General features: G+C 50.9%; 1 protein-coding gene across 3 annotated transcripts in view; it reads left to right on the plus strand.

The window, feature by feature from the left end:
* The window catches only part of NLRP1 (NLR family pyrin domain containing 1), a 51,007-nt gene that overhangs the window by 22,317 nt on the left and 15,578 nt on the right, over window positions 1-13,112 (plus strand). For all 3 annotated transcript variants that reach the window (XM_070563080.1, XM_070563081.1, XM_070563082.1), the window contains 5 exons: window positions 7,468-7,638; window positions 8,222-8,392; window positions 10,723-10,809; window positions 12,059-12,150; window positions 12,757-12,919. In XM_070563080.1, coding sequence (XP_070419181.1) covers window positions 7,468-7,638; window positions 8,222-8,392; window positions 10,723-10,809; window positions 12,059-12,150; window positions 12,757-12,919 — 684 coding nt within the window. The remainder of the gene's footprint in view (window positions 1-7,467; window positions 7,639-8,221; window positions 8,393-10,722; window positions 10,810-12,058; window positions 12,151-12,756; window positions 12,920-13,112) is intronic.

The following is a 13,112-nucleotide window of genomic DNA, read 5'->3' on the forward strand; positions in this document are numbered from 1 at the left end:
TCAAGGGGTATATAGGAACTCTCCATGCTTTATGCTCAATTCTGCTGTGAACCTAAAACTGCTCTAAAAAATAAAGTCTGTTTAAGAAAGAAGGAGGAGAGGGGAAGAAGGAATAAGAAGGAGAAGGAGGAGGAGGAGGAGGACGAGGAGGGAGAGGAGGGGGAGGAGGAGGAGGAGGAGGAGGGAGAGGAGGGGGAGGAGGAGGGGAAGGAGGGGGAGGAGGAGGAGGGGAAGGAGGGGGAGGAGAAGAAGCTCAAATGAATGACTTAAACTTCTAGCTTAAAAGACTTAAAAAGAGAGAGAGGGAGGGAGAGCAAGCATAACCAAAAGCAAGGAGAAGGAAGGCAATGATAGAGACTAAAATGGAAATAAATAAAATAGAGAGTAGAAAAATAATACAGAAAATAATGAAACCAAAAGTTGGTTCTTTGAAAAGATGAACAAAATGGAAAAAGTTTTAGCTACTGACTAGGATAAAAAGAGAGAAGATTCAAATTACTAAAATCAGGAATGAAAGAGGGGACATCACAACTGACCTCACAGAAAAATTTAAAAAGAACTTTAAGGGAATATTATGAAATATTATAAGCTAACAAATTAGATAACCTAGATGAAATGGACAATTTTCTAGGAAAACACAAACTACTGAAACTGATTCAAGAAGAAATGGAAAATCTGAATAGACCTATAACAAGTAAAAATATTGAATTAGTAAGCAAAACCTTCCTACAAAGAAAAGCTCAGGCCCAGAAGGCTTCACTGATGAATTCTACCAAACATTTAAAGAAGAGTTAGGGGCTGGCCCCATGGCCGAGTGGTTAAGTTCGCGCCCCCCACTGCAGGCGGCCCAGTGTTTCATTGGTTCGAATCCTGGGCGCGGACATGGCACTGCTCATCAAACCATGCTGAGGCAGCGTCCCACATGCCACAACTAGAAGGACCCACGAGGAAGAATATACAACTATGTACTGGGGGGCTTTGGGGAGAAAAAGGAAAAAAATAAAATCTTTAAAAGAAAAATAAAATAAAATAAAAAATAAAGAAGAGTTAACACCAATATTCTCAAACTCTTCAAAAAAATAGAAGAGGGAACACTTGCCAACCATTCTGTGAGGCCAGCATTACCCTGATAACAAAATCAAAGACAAGAAAAGACATCACAAGAAAAAAGAACAACTACAGACCAATATCTCTTATGAATATAGACGCAAAAATCCTAACAAAATGCTAAAAACGTATAAAAAGGATTGTACACCATGACCAAGTGGGACTTATCCCAGGAATGCAAAGTTGGTTTAACCTAGGAAAATCAATCAGTGTAATACATCATATTCATAGAATGGAGGACCAAAACCACATGATCATTTCAAAAGACACAGAAAAAGCATTTGACAAAATCCAACACCTTTTCACGTTAAAAACACTGAACAAACTATGAATAGAAGAGAACTTTCTCAACTTGATAAAGAGCACCTACAAAAAACACAAGCTAACATCATACTTAATGGTGAAAGACTGAATGTTTTCCTGTTAAGATCAGGAACAAGACAAAGATATCCACTCTTGCCACTTCTAATCAACATTATACTAAAGATTCTATCTAGGGCAATTAGGCAAGAGAACAAAATTTAAAACTTCCAGATTATAAAGGAAGAAGTAAAACTATATTTTAAACTGACATGATCTTGTATGTAGAAAATCTTAAAGAATCTACAAAAATACCTATTAGAACTAATAAACAAACTCAGCAAGGTTTTAGGCTACAAGGTCAACATACTAAAATCGATTGTACTTCTATACACTAGCAATGAACAATCCAAAAATGAAATTAAGAAACAATTCCATTTACAATAGCATCAAAAAGAATAAAATACTTAAGAATAAATTTAACAAAAGAAGAGCAAGACTTGTAAACTGAAAACTACAAAACGTAATTGAAGAAATTAAATAAGACCTAAATAAATGGAAAGATATCCCATGTTCATGAATTGGAAGATTGAACGTTGTTAAGATGTCAGTACTCCCCAAACTGACCTATAGATTCAATTCAATCCCTATCAAAATACCAGCTGCCTTTTTTGTGGAAATGGTCAAGCTGCTCCTAAAATTCAGATGCAAAGATAAGATTCATGTCTAGCCTTGGGGAACCCCCTCCCCCAGTGTTTAATGACCAGGAAAAGAATAGTCAACAAAGCCACCTGAGAAGGAGCAGCCAGGGAGGTGGGACGAACACCAGGAGAATGTGGTGTCATGGAACCCAAGGGAGCAGAGGATTTCAAAGAGGCTGCGACCTGCAGGGGCCATTACTGCTGGAGGGCAAGTAAAATAAGGGCTGAAAGTTGTCTATTGGATTACCTTAGCAGAAGCAGCTTTTGTGATGTGAGGGCACCAGAATCCAGGTTGGACTGGATGGAAGAGGGAGATGAAGGTGGAAAATGAGACCACAAATACAAACTCTTTTTTCAAAGACTTTGGTAGTGAAGAAGAGGAAAGAACTGAAGCAGAGGGGAATGTGGGAATGGCCAGAGGAAGCGGGGTGTGTGTGTATCCTTGCTTGCATTTAAGAAGGAAAAGACCTTAGTCTGAATGGCAGCGGAGAAGGGATGATGAAAGATACAAAAGGAGAAGGAGTAATTAATGGTCTCCCTTTCCTCAGAGGGAGAGACAGACGACTGGCCTTGGAGGAGTGAGGCAACAGCTCCTCTACTGTAACAGGAGGGCGGGTAAAGACAGGGAAAAGGTAGGCACATAGGCACATAGGTTTGAGTGTGGGAAGCTGACAGGTTCCCATCTAATGGCTTCATTCTTCTCTGTGAAGTAGGAGTTGAGTTTTCTGCTGAGAGTGTGAGGGTTGGGGTGTTACATGTTTGGGGAAGGTAAAATCTTGAAGTGGCCATTGTGGAGTCGGAGATTTCTGCCTGCCAGGTCTTGTTGAGTCCCATGTGAGAGTTGTGGCCATGATTCTTGATGTCAGCCATCAGCCCTGTTACTCAGGTGGCAGTGGGCATGGGGGAGCTGGAGAATGGCAGAGTTTGGGTTTAGCCAGAGGGATGTGATTAAAGGGTAAGAGGGTAAGACATTCATGATATCACCAGTGATGGACCATGGAATCTAAGCTAGATTCCAAGTGAAGAAAAGAAAGTGGTGAGAGATTGGGAGAAAGCAGAGGGTTGGGGATTGCTCACTGAAGAAGGTCTTAGTGGGAGAAGTTGAGCAAGCAGAGTAAGGAGGTAAAGCCAGCCTTTGTAACTTCCTGTGGCCACAGGAGGCTGCCCCATCACTCCTAAAACCATTCCAGTGCTAACCCCCCGAGTGTAGGAAAGGGAAAGAGAAAATGGTTTTGAAGGGACTCAGAAATCCTGGTTCCACCTCAAATTTCCCACCCTATTGGGAAGACACCAATCTACAATGTGCTTCTTACATTGGTTTAGAATTTCACAATTTCCATCCATCATCTTCTTGGACCTTCAAATAAAACCTATGGAAATGGCAGAGCAGGGATGATTATTTCCATTTTCCAGATGATAAGAACTGAGGCTCAGGGAGGCTAACTGACTTGCCCAAATTCACACAGCTAGAAATGAGAGAACCAGGACACAAACCCATTGAGGGCACAACCCAGCACCAACACTACCTCTTTATTAGCAAAGCCAGGACTTGATTCATGCTGGCTCACTGGGGTTCTGTCATAAAAAGAAGGAGTTTTCCCCAAGATTATCAATCCTGGAACAGGCAGATGTGAATATTTTTCCCACTAGAAAAACTGGCTCTATACGGATGAACTCAGAGCTTTACTGCCTGTGGATGCAAGACTATCTAAGACCCTCAAGCAAAGACCTAACTAATGATTGAGTTTCTCTTGAAATAAGTTGAATAGGCTAGAACCAAGGTTGCTGGGGTGTTTGTTTTTTGTGTGCATGCAGAATTGAGCATATTCCACAGACAAAGAAGAAGAAATTGGTAGAGGAGAGGCTGGACATCTGAAAGAGGGGATGCCAGAAAGAGCAATGTCACGGGGGAAGCAGAAGGGCGTGGAATCAAAGACACAGGAAGGAAGAGCCTTGGCCCCCTCTGGGACAGAAGAGAAAGAGGGGGGCTTCATGAAAACTGAAATGTGAGGCCGCATGAAAGCTGAGGACGGAGAGGTGGAGGGAAGTCGAGGAGTTCAGGTCCCACAGCAGCAGCATTCTTTACGCACTGTTCTAAGCACATGGCATATATTATCTCCTTTGACCTTTGCAACCATTTTGGGCAAGACGCATGGTGAGTCCATGTTACAGATCAGTAAACCTGAAGATAAAGAAACCTGCCCCCAGTCTTCAACTCGAACTGGCAGGCAAGATTTGAACCCATGTCCATGTGGCTCCACAGCCTGTGTCCTTCACCAGCCCATTCCACTGCCCCGGTCAGGTGACCTCAGCCTCCTCACTGAAGTCCAAGGCCAAGCATCCTGGGTGGGGCTGGGGAGGAGTTGGGGATTTGAGGAAAGGGAAAACACACAGCATAGCTTGAATGATGAGTCATTCAAGGATGAGTAAACCCTCAAGAGAAGGGTTTGTTGAAGCTGAGATGGGTCCTGGGGGCAGGAATATGCCCAGTGGGAACCCGCATGTCAACAAGCAGGAAATCAGACAAGAAGATGGGTGGAACTCATCAGCCAGGGAGGGTGTGGGCTGGCAGGAGGAAGCCGTCAGGAAAGCAGGCGCGAAGCTACGAGGCGTGGTAGATGATGGGGCACAGAGCCACGTCAGTAGGGATATCTGCCAACTGGATCCTTATCTTTCTTGGGCCACATTCTGCAGCTCAAGGTTGGGGGCAGAGAAGGAAGCCAGAGCCTGTCTGGGGAGACACAACCAATGGCCAAGGGCGTTCTGAAATGTCAGGCGCTGGGACGTGTCTTTGATAAAGCTGACCTGGGATTCCAGGCTGGGTGGGGAAATCCAGGAGGAAGCCAGAAAGACCAAGGAGGAGGGAAAGCAGGTCCTGTGTGAGCGAGGAAAGACAGCGATTTTCGAGTGGGGGCCTCTGATGTCCAACCAGGACGATAAGCAGGCCCCACCTTCAGCTTCCTCCCTCCTCAGGCAGAGCCTCTCCCACGACCACACCCCGTGACCCCTCCCCACAGGCACCTGTCAAGTCTCCATCTGCTGCTCCAGGCTCAAACCCAATGCCCCCCTCCAGAGTGTCCCAGAGGCTCCTCAGCTCAGCGTATTCTAAACTAGACCTTACCCCCAACCAAAGAAAACCTGCTCCTCCTCTCAGGACCACTACAAAGTTTCAGGATCCAGAAACAGAATCAAAATGCAGTGCCCTTGCTCAAAAATCAGGAAAAAATGCCACTGACAAGACTAAGATAGAAATTTTTTTCCTCTTCCACAGTCTCTCTCTCAACCTATCGTGGTGTTTTTTATTTGCTGTTTAATATTGCACTGTCTCTCACACGGGGATGCTAGCAGATGTGTGCAGACCCTTGCAGCTGCCTGGAAGCACTGCCAACAATTCAGCGTGTGCACACAGCCCACCAGATGCCAGGTTTCTCCTCCCACCAGCCGCCAGACCCATGCACCGTGCCCTAGAGTGGGTAAAAAAGTTAAGCCAGACACCCACCACCCCAACCCACAGCACATGGGAGACCCCCAAGGACTGCCACCCTAACCCAAAGTAGATAGGAGATCCCCCACCAGATTACTACCAGGACGCACGAGGTATCTGGATCAGCAGTGGGTGAGAGACTTGCCCCCACCAAATCACCAAATGTGCCGTGGTGCTGCCAGCCCAGAGCAGGATGGCTGCCTCCATGCCCTTCTCCAAGATGCCCAACCCAGATCCTCACCATGCCTGATCCGGGCGCCCATGGGGACAATGGTCAATGGGCAGAAGGAAAGGCTAGGGTAGGTCCCACTGCATCAGGGGACAGGGGAGTGGGTGGCCAAGAACTCTTCAGGCAGAAGGAGGGAGGTGGCAGGAGATGGGGACACACAGGAGCCAAAGCTCCAGTGTCCCATCAGACTTTAATTACAAAACACAAATTCAAAGAAAAATTATTAAGAAATTCAAGATGGCAGCCAGATTATTAAACCCCAAGGACAGGACCATGTGCAACTGCACTGGTTGTACATCCATGAAGCTGACCTTGCCTCCTCTCACATTGACTCTCTCAGTAAGTGGCAGCAGCTTCAGCTCTGCACCTGTTGGAGAAGCCTCCCCGATCCCCACATCTAGAGGCACCGAGCGCTGTTGGGTCCACCAGAAAAGTCTCCCACAGCCACTGCTCTGACCCAGGTGCTCATCCGCTCCCACCTGGACCACTGCTTCCTGCCTCGCCCCATCCAACCATCCTCCACTCGCTGTCAGGCATCTTTCCAAAGCAGTGCCAAGAACACATCACTACCCTCCTCAAGAACTGTCACCGGCTCATCACTGCCACCTGAACAAGGTCCAGACAGCTAATAATGACATGGGAGACCTACCACTATCTCGATATTTTCCAGCTTTACCCTCAAACTTCATCTCCCCTCGTGTAGCCTTTATGCCAATGTCACTAAACTAAACACACGCTGTAATTTCACATCCACTCTGCCAGCCGGTCCCCTTCCTCCACCCTCATCTTGGTGAACTACTCGTCATTCAAGGACACATACGTCTTCTCCTCCTTCCCTCGTCAAAATTAGTCACTCCTTCTCTGCCTTCAGCTGCGCCTGGCTTGCCCTCCTTGACACTATTGCATTCATTCATTCACCACATACTTATTAAGTGCCTACTATGTGCCAGGCACTGCCCTAGGCACTCAGCTACAACTAGCAATGAAAATGGGCAAAACTCCTTCCTCATGGAGCTTACATTCTGGAGCAGGGGGGACAAAAAGCCAGATAAATAAGTAAAATATATTGTATGTGGTTTGGGCTATAGAGAAAAGTAAAGCAGAAAAGGGTAGGGGGTGGGCTGGGTGTGTAATTTTAAACAGGGAGAGCAGTGAAGCAAGACTTCACCATGGTGACTTTTGAGCAAAGACCTGAAGCAGGTGAGTGAACAAGCCATGAGATAGCAGGTAAGAAGATCGTTCCAGGCAGAAGAAACAGCAGGTGCAAAGGCCCTGAGGTGGGACCATGCCTGGAATATTTAAGGAACAGTGAAGATGCAGCTAAAAGGGATATGAGATGAGGACAGAGATGACAAGGAGTCAGATCTCCAGGGTCCCATAGACAAGGACAGGACCTTGATTTTAATTCTGATGACATTGGAAGACATGGGAGGGTTTTGATCAAAAGACAGCCGAAAACTGACTTACTGTTATTTGTTTCTATGTCTATCCCTCAGAACCTATGCATTTCAAGGGGCACTGGGGTCTTACTGACCTCTGCCCAGCCCACAGGCCTGGCTCAGAGTAGCTGCTCAATGGGTGCTTGTGAGTGTTTGTGGAATCAACAGGTGAGTAAAGTCAAGGCCACCGGTGTATGTCTCCCGTAGATTGGCCAGCTGTGGCCTCACAGCTGAAGGCTGCAAGGACCTCGCCTCCGGGCTGAGCACCAGCCAGACCCTGACGGAGCTGGAGCTGAGCTGCAATGTGCTCGAGGACGCCGGAGTCAAGCACCTTTGCCAGGGTCTGAGACAGCCAAGCTGCGTGCTGCAGCGACTGCTGTAATTGCTCCTCATTGACACTACTTTGTGGGGTGGGCGCAGGGAGGCGGAGGGAGCTGCCCTCCCACCACGGGGCAGAGAGAAGGTGAGAGCTCAGGGGCGTGGCCAGGATGCACCCTTGATTCCAACTAAAGCAATCAGATTCCTCCTCAACCCTTGCTCTTGTATTAGAAGCTCGGTCTTTTTTCTCCCGTGTAGTGGATGTTGAAACCCACCAAGCATCCCACGTCAGCTGACGCTATGTGTTTGGCAGGGCCAAAGTGGTTAACACTTAGACAAGTGGGACAATGGGACAATGGGTCAATTAAGCGTCCGAGATTGGCATGGCGAGTGGGCAGGATTCATGGGACTCATGCAGGGGTGAGGAAGGAAGGCTGCCTGCATCTTGAGTGGCTCCTTGGCTGCAGCAGGAAAATGTAAGTCTCCCAGTTCACTGCAAGCCAGACATCTCTTTATCTTCCTTTAATGTCACTGCGGACCACCAAAGGGCCACAGGTACTAGAAAGGGAAACCAGACCCCAGTCACCCGGAGGAGAGGGCCCTCAGGATAATGCCTGTGGGCCTGTGTGCATCTCTCCTGCAGGCTGGTCAGCTGTGGCCTCACGTCTGGCTTCTGCCAGGACTTGGCCTCCGTGCTGAGTGCCGGCTCCAGGCTCACAGAGCTGGACCTGCAGCAGAACAAGCTGGGCGACCTCGGCGTGAAGCTGCTCTGTGAAGGGCTCAGACGTCCTACCTGCCAACTCATGCTCCTGTGGTAAGGCCCTGTGGGTGCCTCTGGGCAGAGGGCAGGGAAGTGGTGGGGAGGGGTGGCAAGGGAGGCAGGTGCCATGAAATTGGACAGGGCAAGGGAAAGGGACAAAGAAAAGCACAGTCAGCCTGGCTTCCTTACAAGCGCTGCCACTTACTTAGGCCGCGTGACTTGGGCAGGTCTTCGTCTGAGCCTCAGTTTCTTCATCTGTATAATGGGTCTATCATAACTGCTTCATCGACTGTAATGAAACAAAAGGCATGTAAAAACCAGAACAGTGGTGGGAATAGAGCTGAGCCGGATGAGAGGATAACTATTAGTGAGGCCGAGTGTTCTGAGGGGACTCCCAGGTTCACTTCTCCACTCCAGGGCGGTGCTTCCTCCATTCCTCCGTTCCTCCGTCCCTTCACTCGTTCCTTCATTCATTGCACGCCTCCTATCAAGCACTGGACCAGGCCCTGAGGATGCAATAGTGAGCACGCAGACGCGGCCCTGCCCTCCTGCAGCTTACACTCTAGTGGGAACGAGATAGACTTTCCTCACATATTAACACGCACACATGTATTTCCAAACTCCACGGAGTGCTGTGAAGGGAAAGCGCAGTGCCTTATGTGAGGGGTAACATGCGGGGAGGACGGAACTAGAGTGAGGGGCCAGCGAGGGATTCTCTGAGGAAGCGACACCAGGCCGAGATCTAAAGCAGAACTAGTTGACCGGGCCCAGTCTGAGGGTGCAGTCCAGACAAAGAGAATATATGGGGGAGGCCCCGGGACAGAAACGGGCTCAGAGCACGGGAGACCCATGTGGCCAGAGTGCGGTGAACCCCAGCCCTCATCTCCCATCCTGCAGGCCCCGAGAGCCGCGTCCTTCTCTGAGCAGCCACTCCCCAAGCTGTCTCTCGGCCGCTTCCTCTTTCCTTCACGTCCTGAATACAAGTCCACAGGCTATTTCTGGCTGGACACTCCCTGCAGCTCCTGGCTGGGGCCCTGGGACACACTCAGAGAGCTGACAGGGGCCCCAGAGCCCCACCTGTCTGGACCCCTCTGGTCCTGCACTGAGGCTCCAGCCAGCTCTCGAAGGGGCTCTGTGAAGCGGGGCCCTGGCTTTCCTCAGCCAGGCCTCCCTCATTGACTCTGCAACCTAAAGGAGGAGGGGTCAGAGCAGGGTAACCGGCTTCGCAGTCCGCCTGTGGGAGCTCTCCACGCTGACTCGGACCCTTTCCACCCAGGGAACTGCATCCCTGGGGATGGCACCTTCGCTCCCCAGCCCACTCCCCACCGAGCATTTCTGCTCTCTCCATCTCCTCTGTGTTGAAGGGCCTCTCCAGAGCTGGGCCTTTGCAGGCAGATCCGGTTCATGCCCCAGCTGACCAGGGACTGGTCAAATCTTGGTTGCCTCAGGGCAGCTTGCTCTCTGATGCCCTGTGAAGGTTTCTGCCTCCTTCCTTCCTGGAACCCGGGACCTGGTTGAGAAGGACCACCTTTGACATCGTGGGCTCCATCCCCTCCCCAGGCGGAGAACAGCTCTGATGGCAGTCATGAGTGAGGTGTGCCCCACCCTTTACAGGGCGCCAGGTCTCTTCACCTGCCTTGTCCATGGCTCACAACAGACAGAGCAGGTCCTTCCGTGCTAGACATGAGGACACAGAGGCCCAGAGAGGGCAACGGCTATCCCAAATCCAACGGGAAGCCCCAGAACACACGGCCTGCGAGATGGAAACAGGGCACTCTCTTTCCAACAAACCTCTATCCCCTGGGAAGCAAATCCCAGGACCTACCCCCAGGTGGTCATTTGGGCAAATGGCTGTTCTGTGGCGGACGCTGTGAAGAGCTGCCCTGATCCCCTTCAGGAACGAAGCCGTAACCCCTAGCCATTGGGAATGCTACTGGCAGCCAACTACAGGGCTGGCCTCTGCCAACGATGGCCATCTCAACCAAGGCGACCTCACCTTCCTGGGGTGGCCTACGTCCAATGACTGACTGGTGATAGGGTATAAAGACCCAGCCCCTCATCCTAATTTGGGACAGCTCTGAAGGGCCATCCCAGCTTCAGAACCCCCCGCAGAGTTGGCTGAGGTCTGCGTTGAGATTGCATCACAGCCCAACTTCCCCTTCTGTGCAATCCTGCTTCCCTCTCTTCCTTTGCCCTGTATGTTGACCCAAGAAGACACCCTAATAAACCTCCTCACTCTACTTTCCATCTCAGAGCCCGATTCCCAGGGAAACCAACCTGTGACAGGCTCCCAAAGGAGGTGGCAGATTCCTCGCCTCTGGGCCTTGAGGACCTCAGGGTCGTATGGGGGTCCCAGGAGAACTCGATTTCCTTTGTGCTTGCAGGCTGGACCAGACCCAGCTGAATGAGGAGGTGACGGAGATGTTGCGGGCCCTGGAGAAGAACGCTCAGCTGCTCATCCTCAGCAGATGGTAAGGCGGGGAGACCCAGAACTTTGCAGCTGGCCCAAAGCCAAGAGATGGGGGAGAGACTTGGGGTGTGACAAAGGGAGCAGAGCCGGGAGAAAACCAAGAAACCACAGCAGCCAGAGTGAGGTTTGGCCTGCCCCGGGGTTCTTGGCTACTGTGTCTCAGATGAAATGGAAGGGAAAGGGCGCCTAGGCTTAGGAGGAAGAGCCATTCATCACTGGTGAAACGGTTCCCTGCAGACCCGCGGTATGTTAGACACACTGCAGTGAGCAAGGGCCAGGAGCTTAGTCCAGGAGGGAGACGGGCACAAGCGACCCCCAGCCTGTATAATCGCACCCGGGGTCAGTGTGAGTGTATTGCTGGGCCCACCTGTCCAGAGGAACTGTGCTGAGCTCTGAAAGATGGGAGGGGTTAGCTGGGCCGAGAAGGGGTCAACTCCAGGCAGAGGTAGAGGCTCTGAGCTTAGCTCCTTTGAGGAATAGAAGAAGGCCCGGTGTCTGGAGCAGTGTTACCCAAAGTGTAGGCCATAGACCAGCAGTGTCAGCATCAGCATCACCAGGGAGCTCGTCAAAAATGCAGTCTCGGGCCCCACTCCAGACCTGCAGAACCTGAATCTCTGGGGGGGTCAAGGAATGTGTGTTTTAACAAGCCCTCCAGGTGATTTTCAACACCGCGTTTGAGCAGCGCTGGTCTAGAAGTGAGTGAGTAGGGGAGAGTGACACAGGTGGGATTAGGGGGTGGAGGACACAGGGGCACAGTAAGGCCTTTTGGGCCATGTTAAGAACTTTCAATTTACCCCAAAAGCAATGAAGAGACATTTCAGGGCTTCAGCAGTGAAGTGATGTGCCAGATTCATATTTCAAGATCAGCTGCTGTGTAGAAAATGCACTGGAGAGGGGCAAGAGCAGAAGGATGCTACGGTGGTTCAAGCACAGACGCCAGGCCTGGGACTAGGGTGGAGGCCATGCAGGTGGAGAGAAGAGAATAGAATGGAAAGCTATTTTGGAGGTAGTGACTAGGAGATCAGTCAGCTTTCGGAGGGGGCATGGGAGGAGTCAGGACGACACCCCAGTTCTGGCACGGATGACTGGGCAGATGGGGGGCCATTCACAGAGACAGGAACTATGGAAAAGCTCAGACGGGGGCCATGAGTTCAAATTCAGATGAGCTGAATTTAAGCAAGGATGCCTCGTAGACAGGTCTAGCTTCCTCCAAGATCTCAAGGAGAATGAACAACTAACTCTGTGTCTAGGAAGCCGAGTGTGACGACCCCTAACGAAGGCCGGGATGGAGGAGAGATGAGTGAAAACAGGTGCTCACTCAAGCGGCAGAGAGCAGAATCAGGTAGTTTGAAGGGGCCAGGCTGACAGCCTCACAACAGGATGGCTCCTGGGGCAGCTGTGGAAGGTCATCCCCTCCATCCCCCTGCCTCTGGTTCAGGACAGGGCAGTTTCCTCACCTAAGAGAGCCCGCCCCATGCAAAGTCTCCCACTCCTAGAACTTTCTGCTTCCCTCTCTCCCAGCCTCGGGAACTGGGGCTGTTCCTCTCCAGAACATATGTGGCATGTCTCAGACTCTGAGCCAGGGCCCAGTCTCCGAAGGCCCACTCTGGGCTTCTGAGGTCTGGGCATCACCTCTCCATTCCTGCCCATTCATCTTTTGAGCCATGTTCCTCTCATAAGCTGCCCACCTGGGGCATGCTGGGAAAAGCGACACTTCTGGATCTTGGGAAAGGGCAGGTGGGCAGGGGTTGGGTCAGGGGGCAGCAGGATTGGGCCTCCCCAGAGAGCAGGCGGGCAACCCAAAAGCAGGAACAGAGGCTGCAGACACATGCCTGCCACAGTCCAGGCAGATCAACCTTGGGAGGGGCCCCTCCAAGGTCCAGCCTTCAAGGGCTGGTGGAGACCAGACAGAAGAACCTAGAGCTGACCACTGCCCTGCCTGTTCCAGAGAGCAGCTCCCCTCAAGTGGTACAGGTGCAACCCCTCTTTCTGCCTTTTCCTGCCTCTCCGGGGGACCCGCACGTGGAGCCTCTGGAGACCAAAGATGACTTCTGGGGCCCCATGGGTCCTGTGGCTACCGAGGTGGTTGACAAAGAGAGGAGTCTGTACCGGTGAGTGAGCGGGCTCTGCTAGCCCAGGCTGGCCTCTGCCACCCTACCATCCCTACACTGGGCCCCCACAGACGGTCAGCACCCCACCCACAGTTCATCAGGTCCCCTCCCCTTCCAAGCCAGCAGGCAGGCACAGGGCTGAGATACCAGATGGGGGCTTTTATTATGGAAAAAGAGGTTTTATTAGGAAAAT

The sequence above is a fragment of the Equus przewalskii genome, chromosome 10 (assembly GCF_037783145.1).
Source record: "Equus przewalskii isolate Varuska chromosome 10, EquPr2, whole genome shotgun sequence".
NCBI classification, from domain to species: domain Eukaryota; kingdom Metazoa; phylum Chordata; class Mammalia; order Perissodactyla; family Equidae; genus Equus; species Equus przewalskii.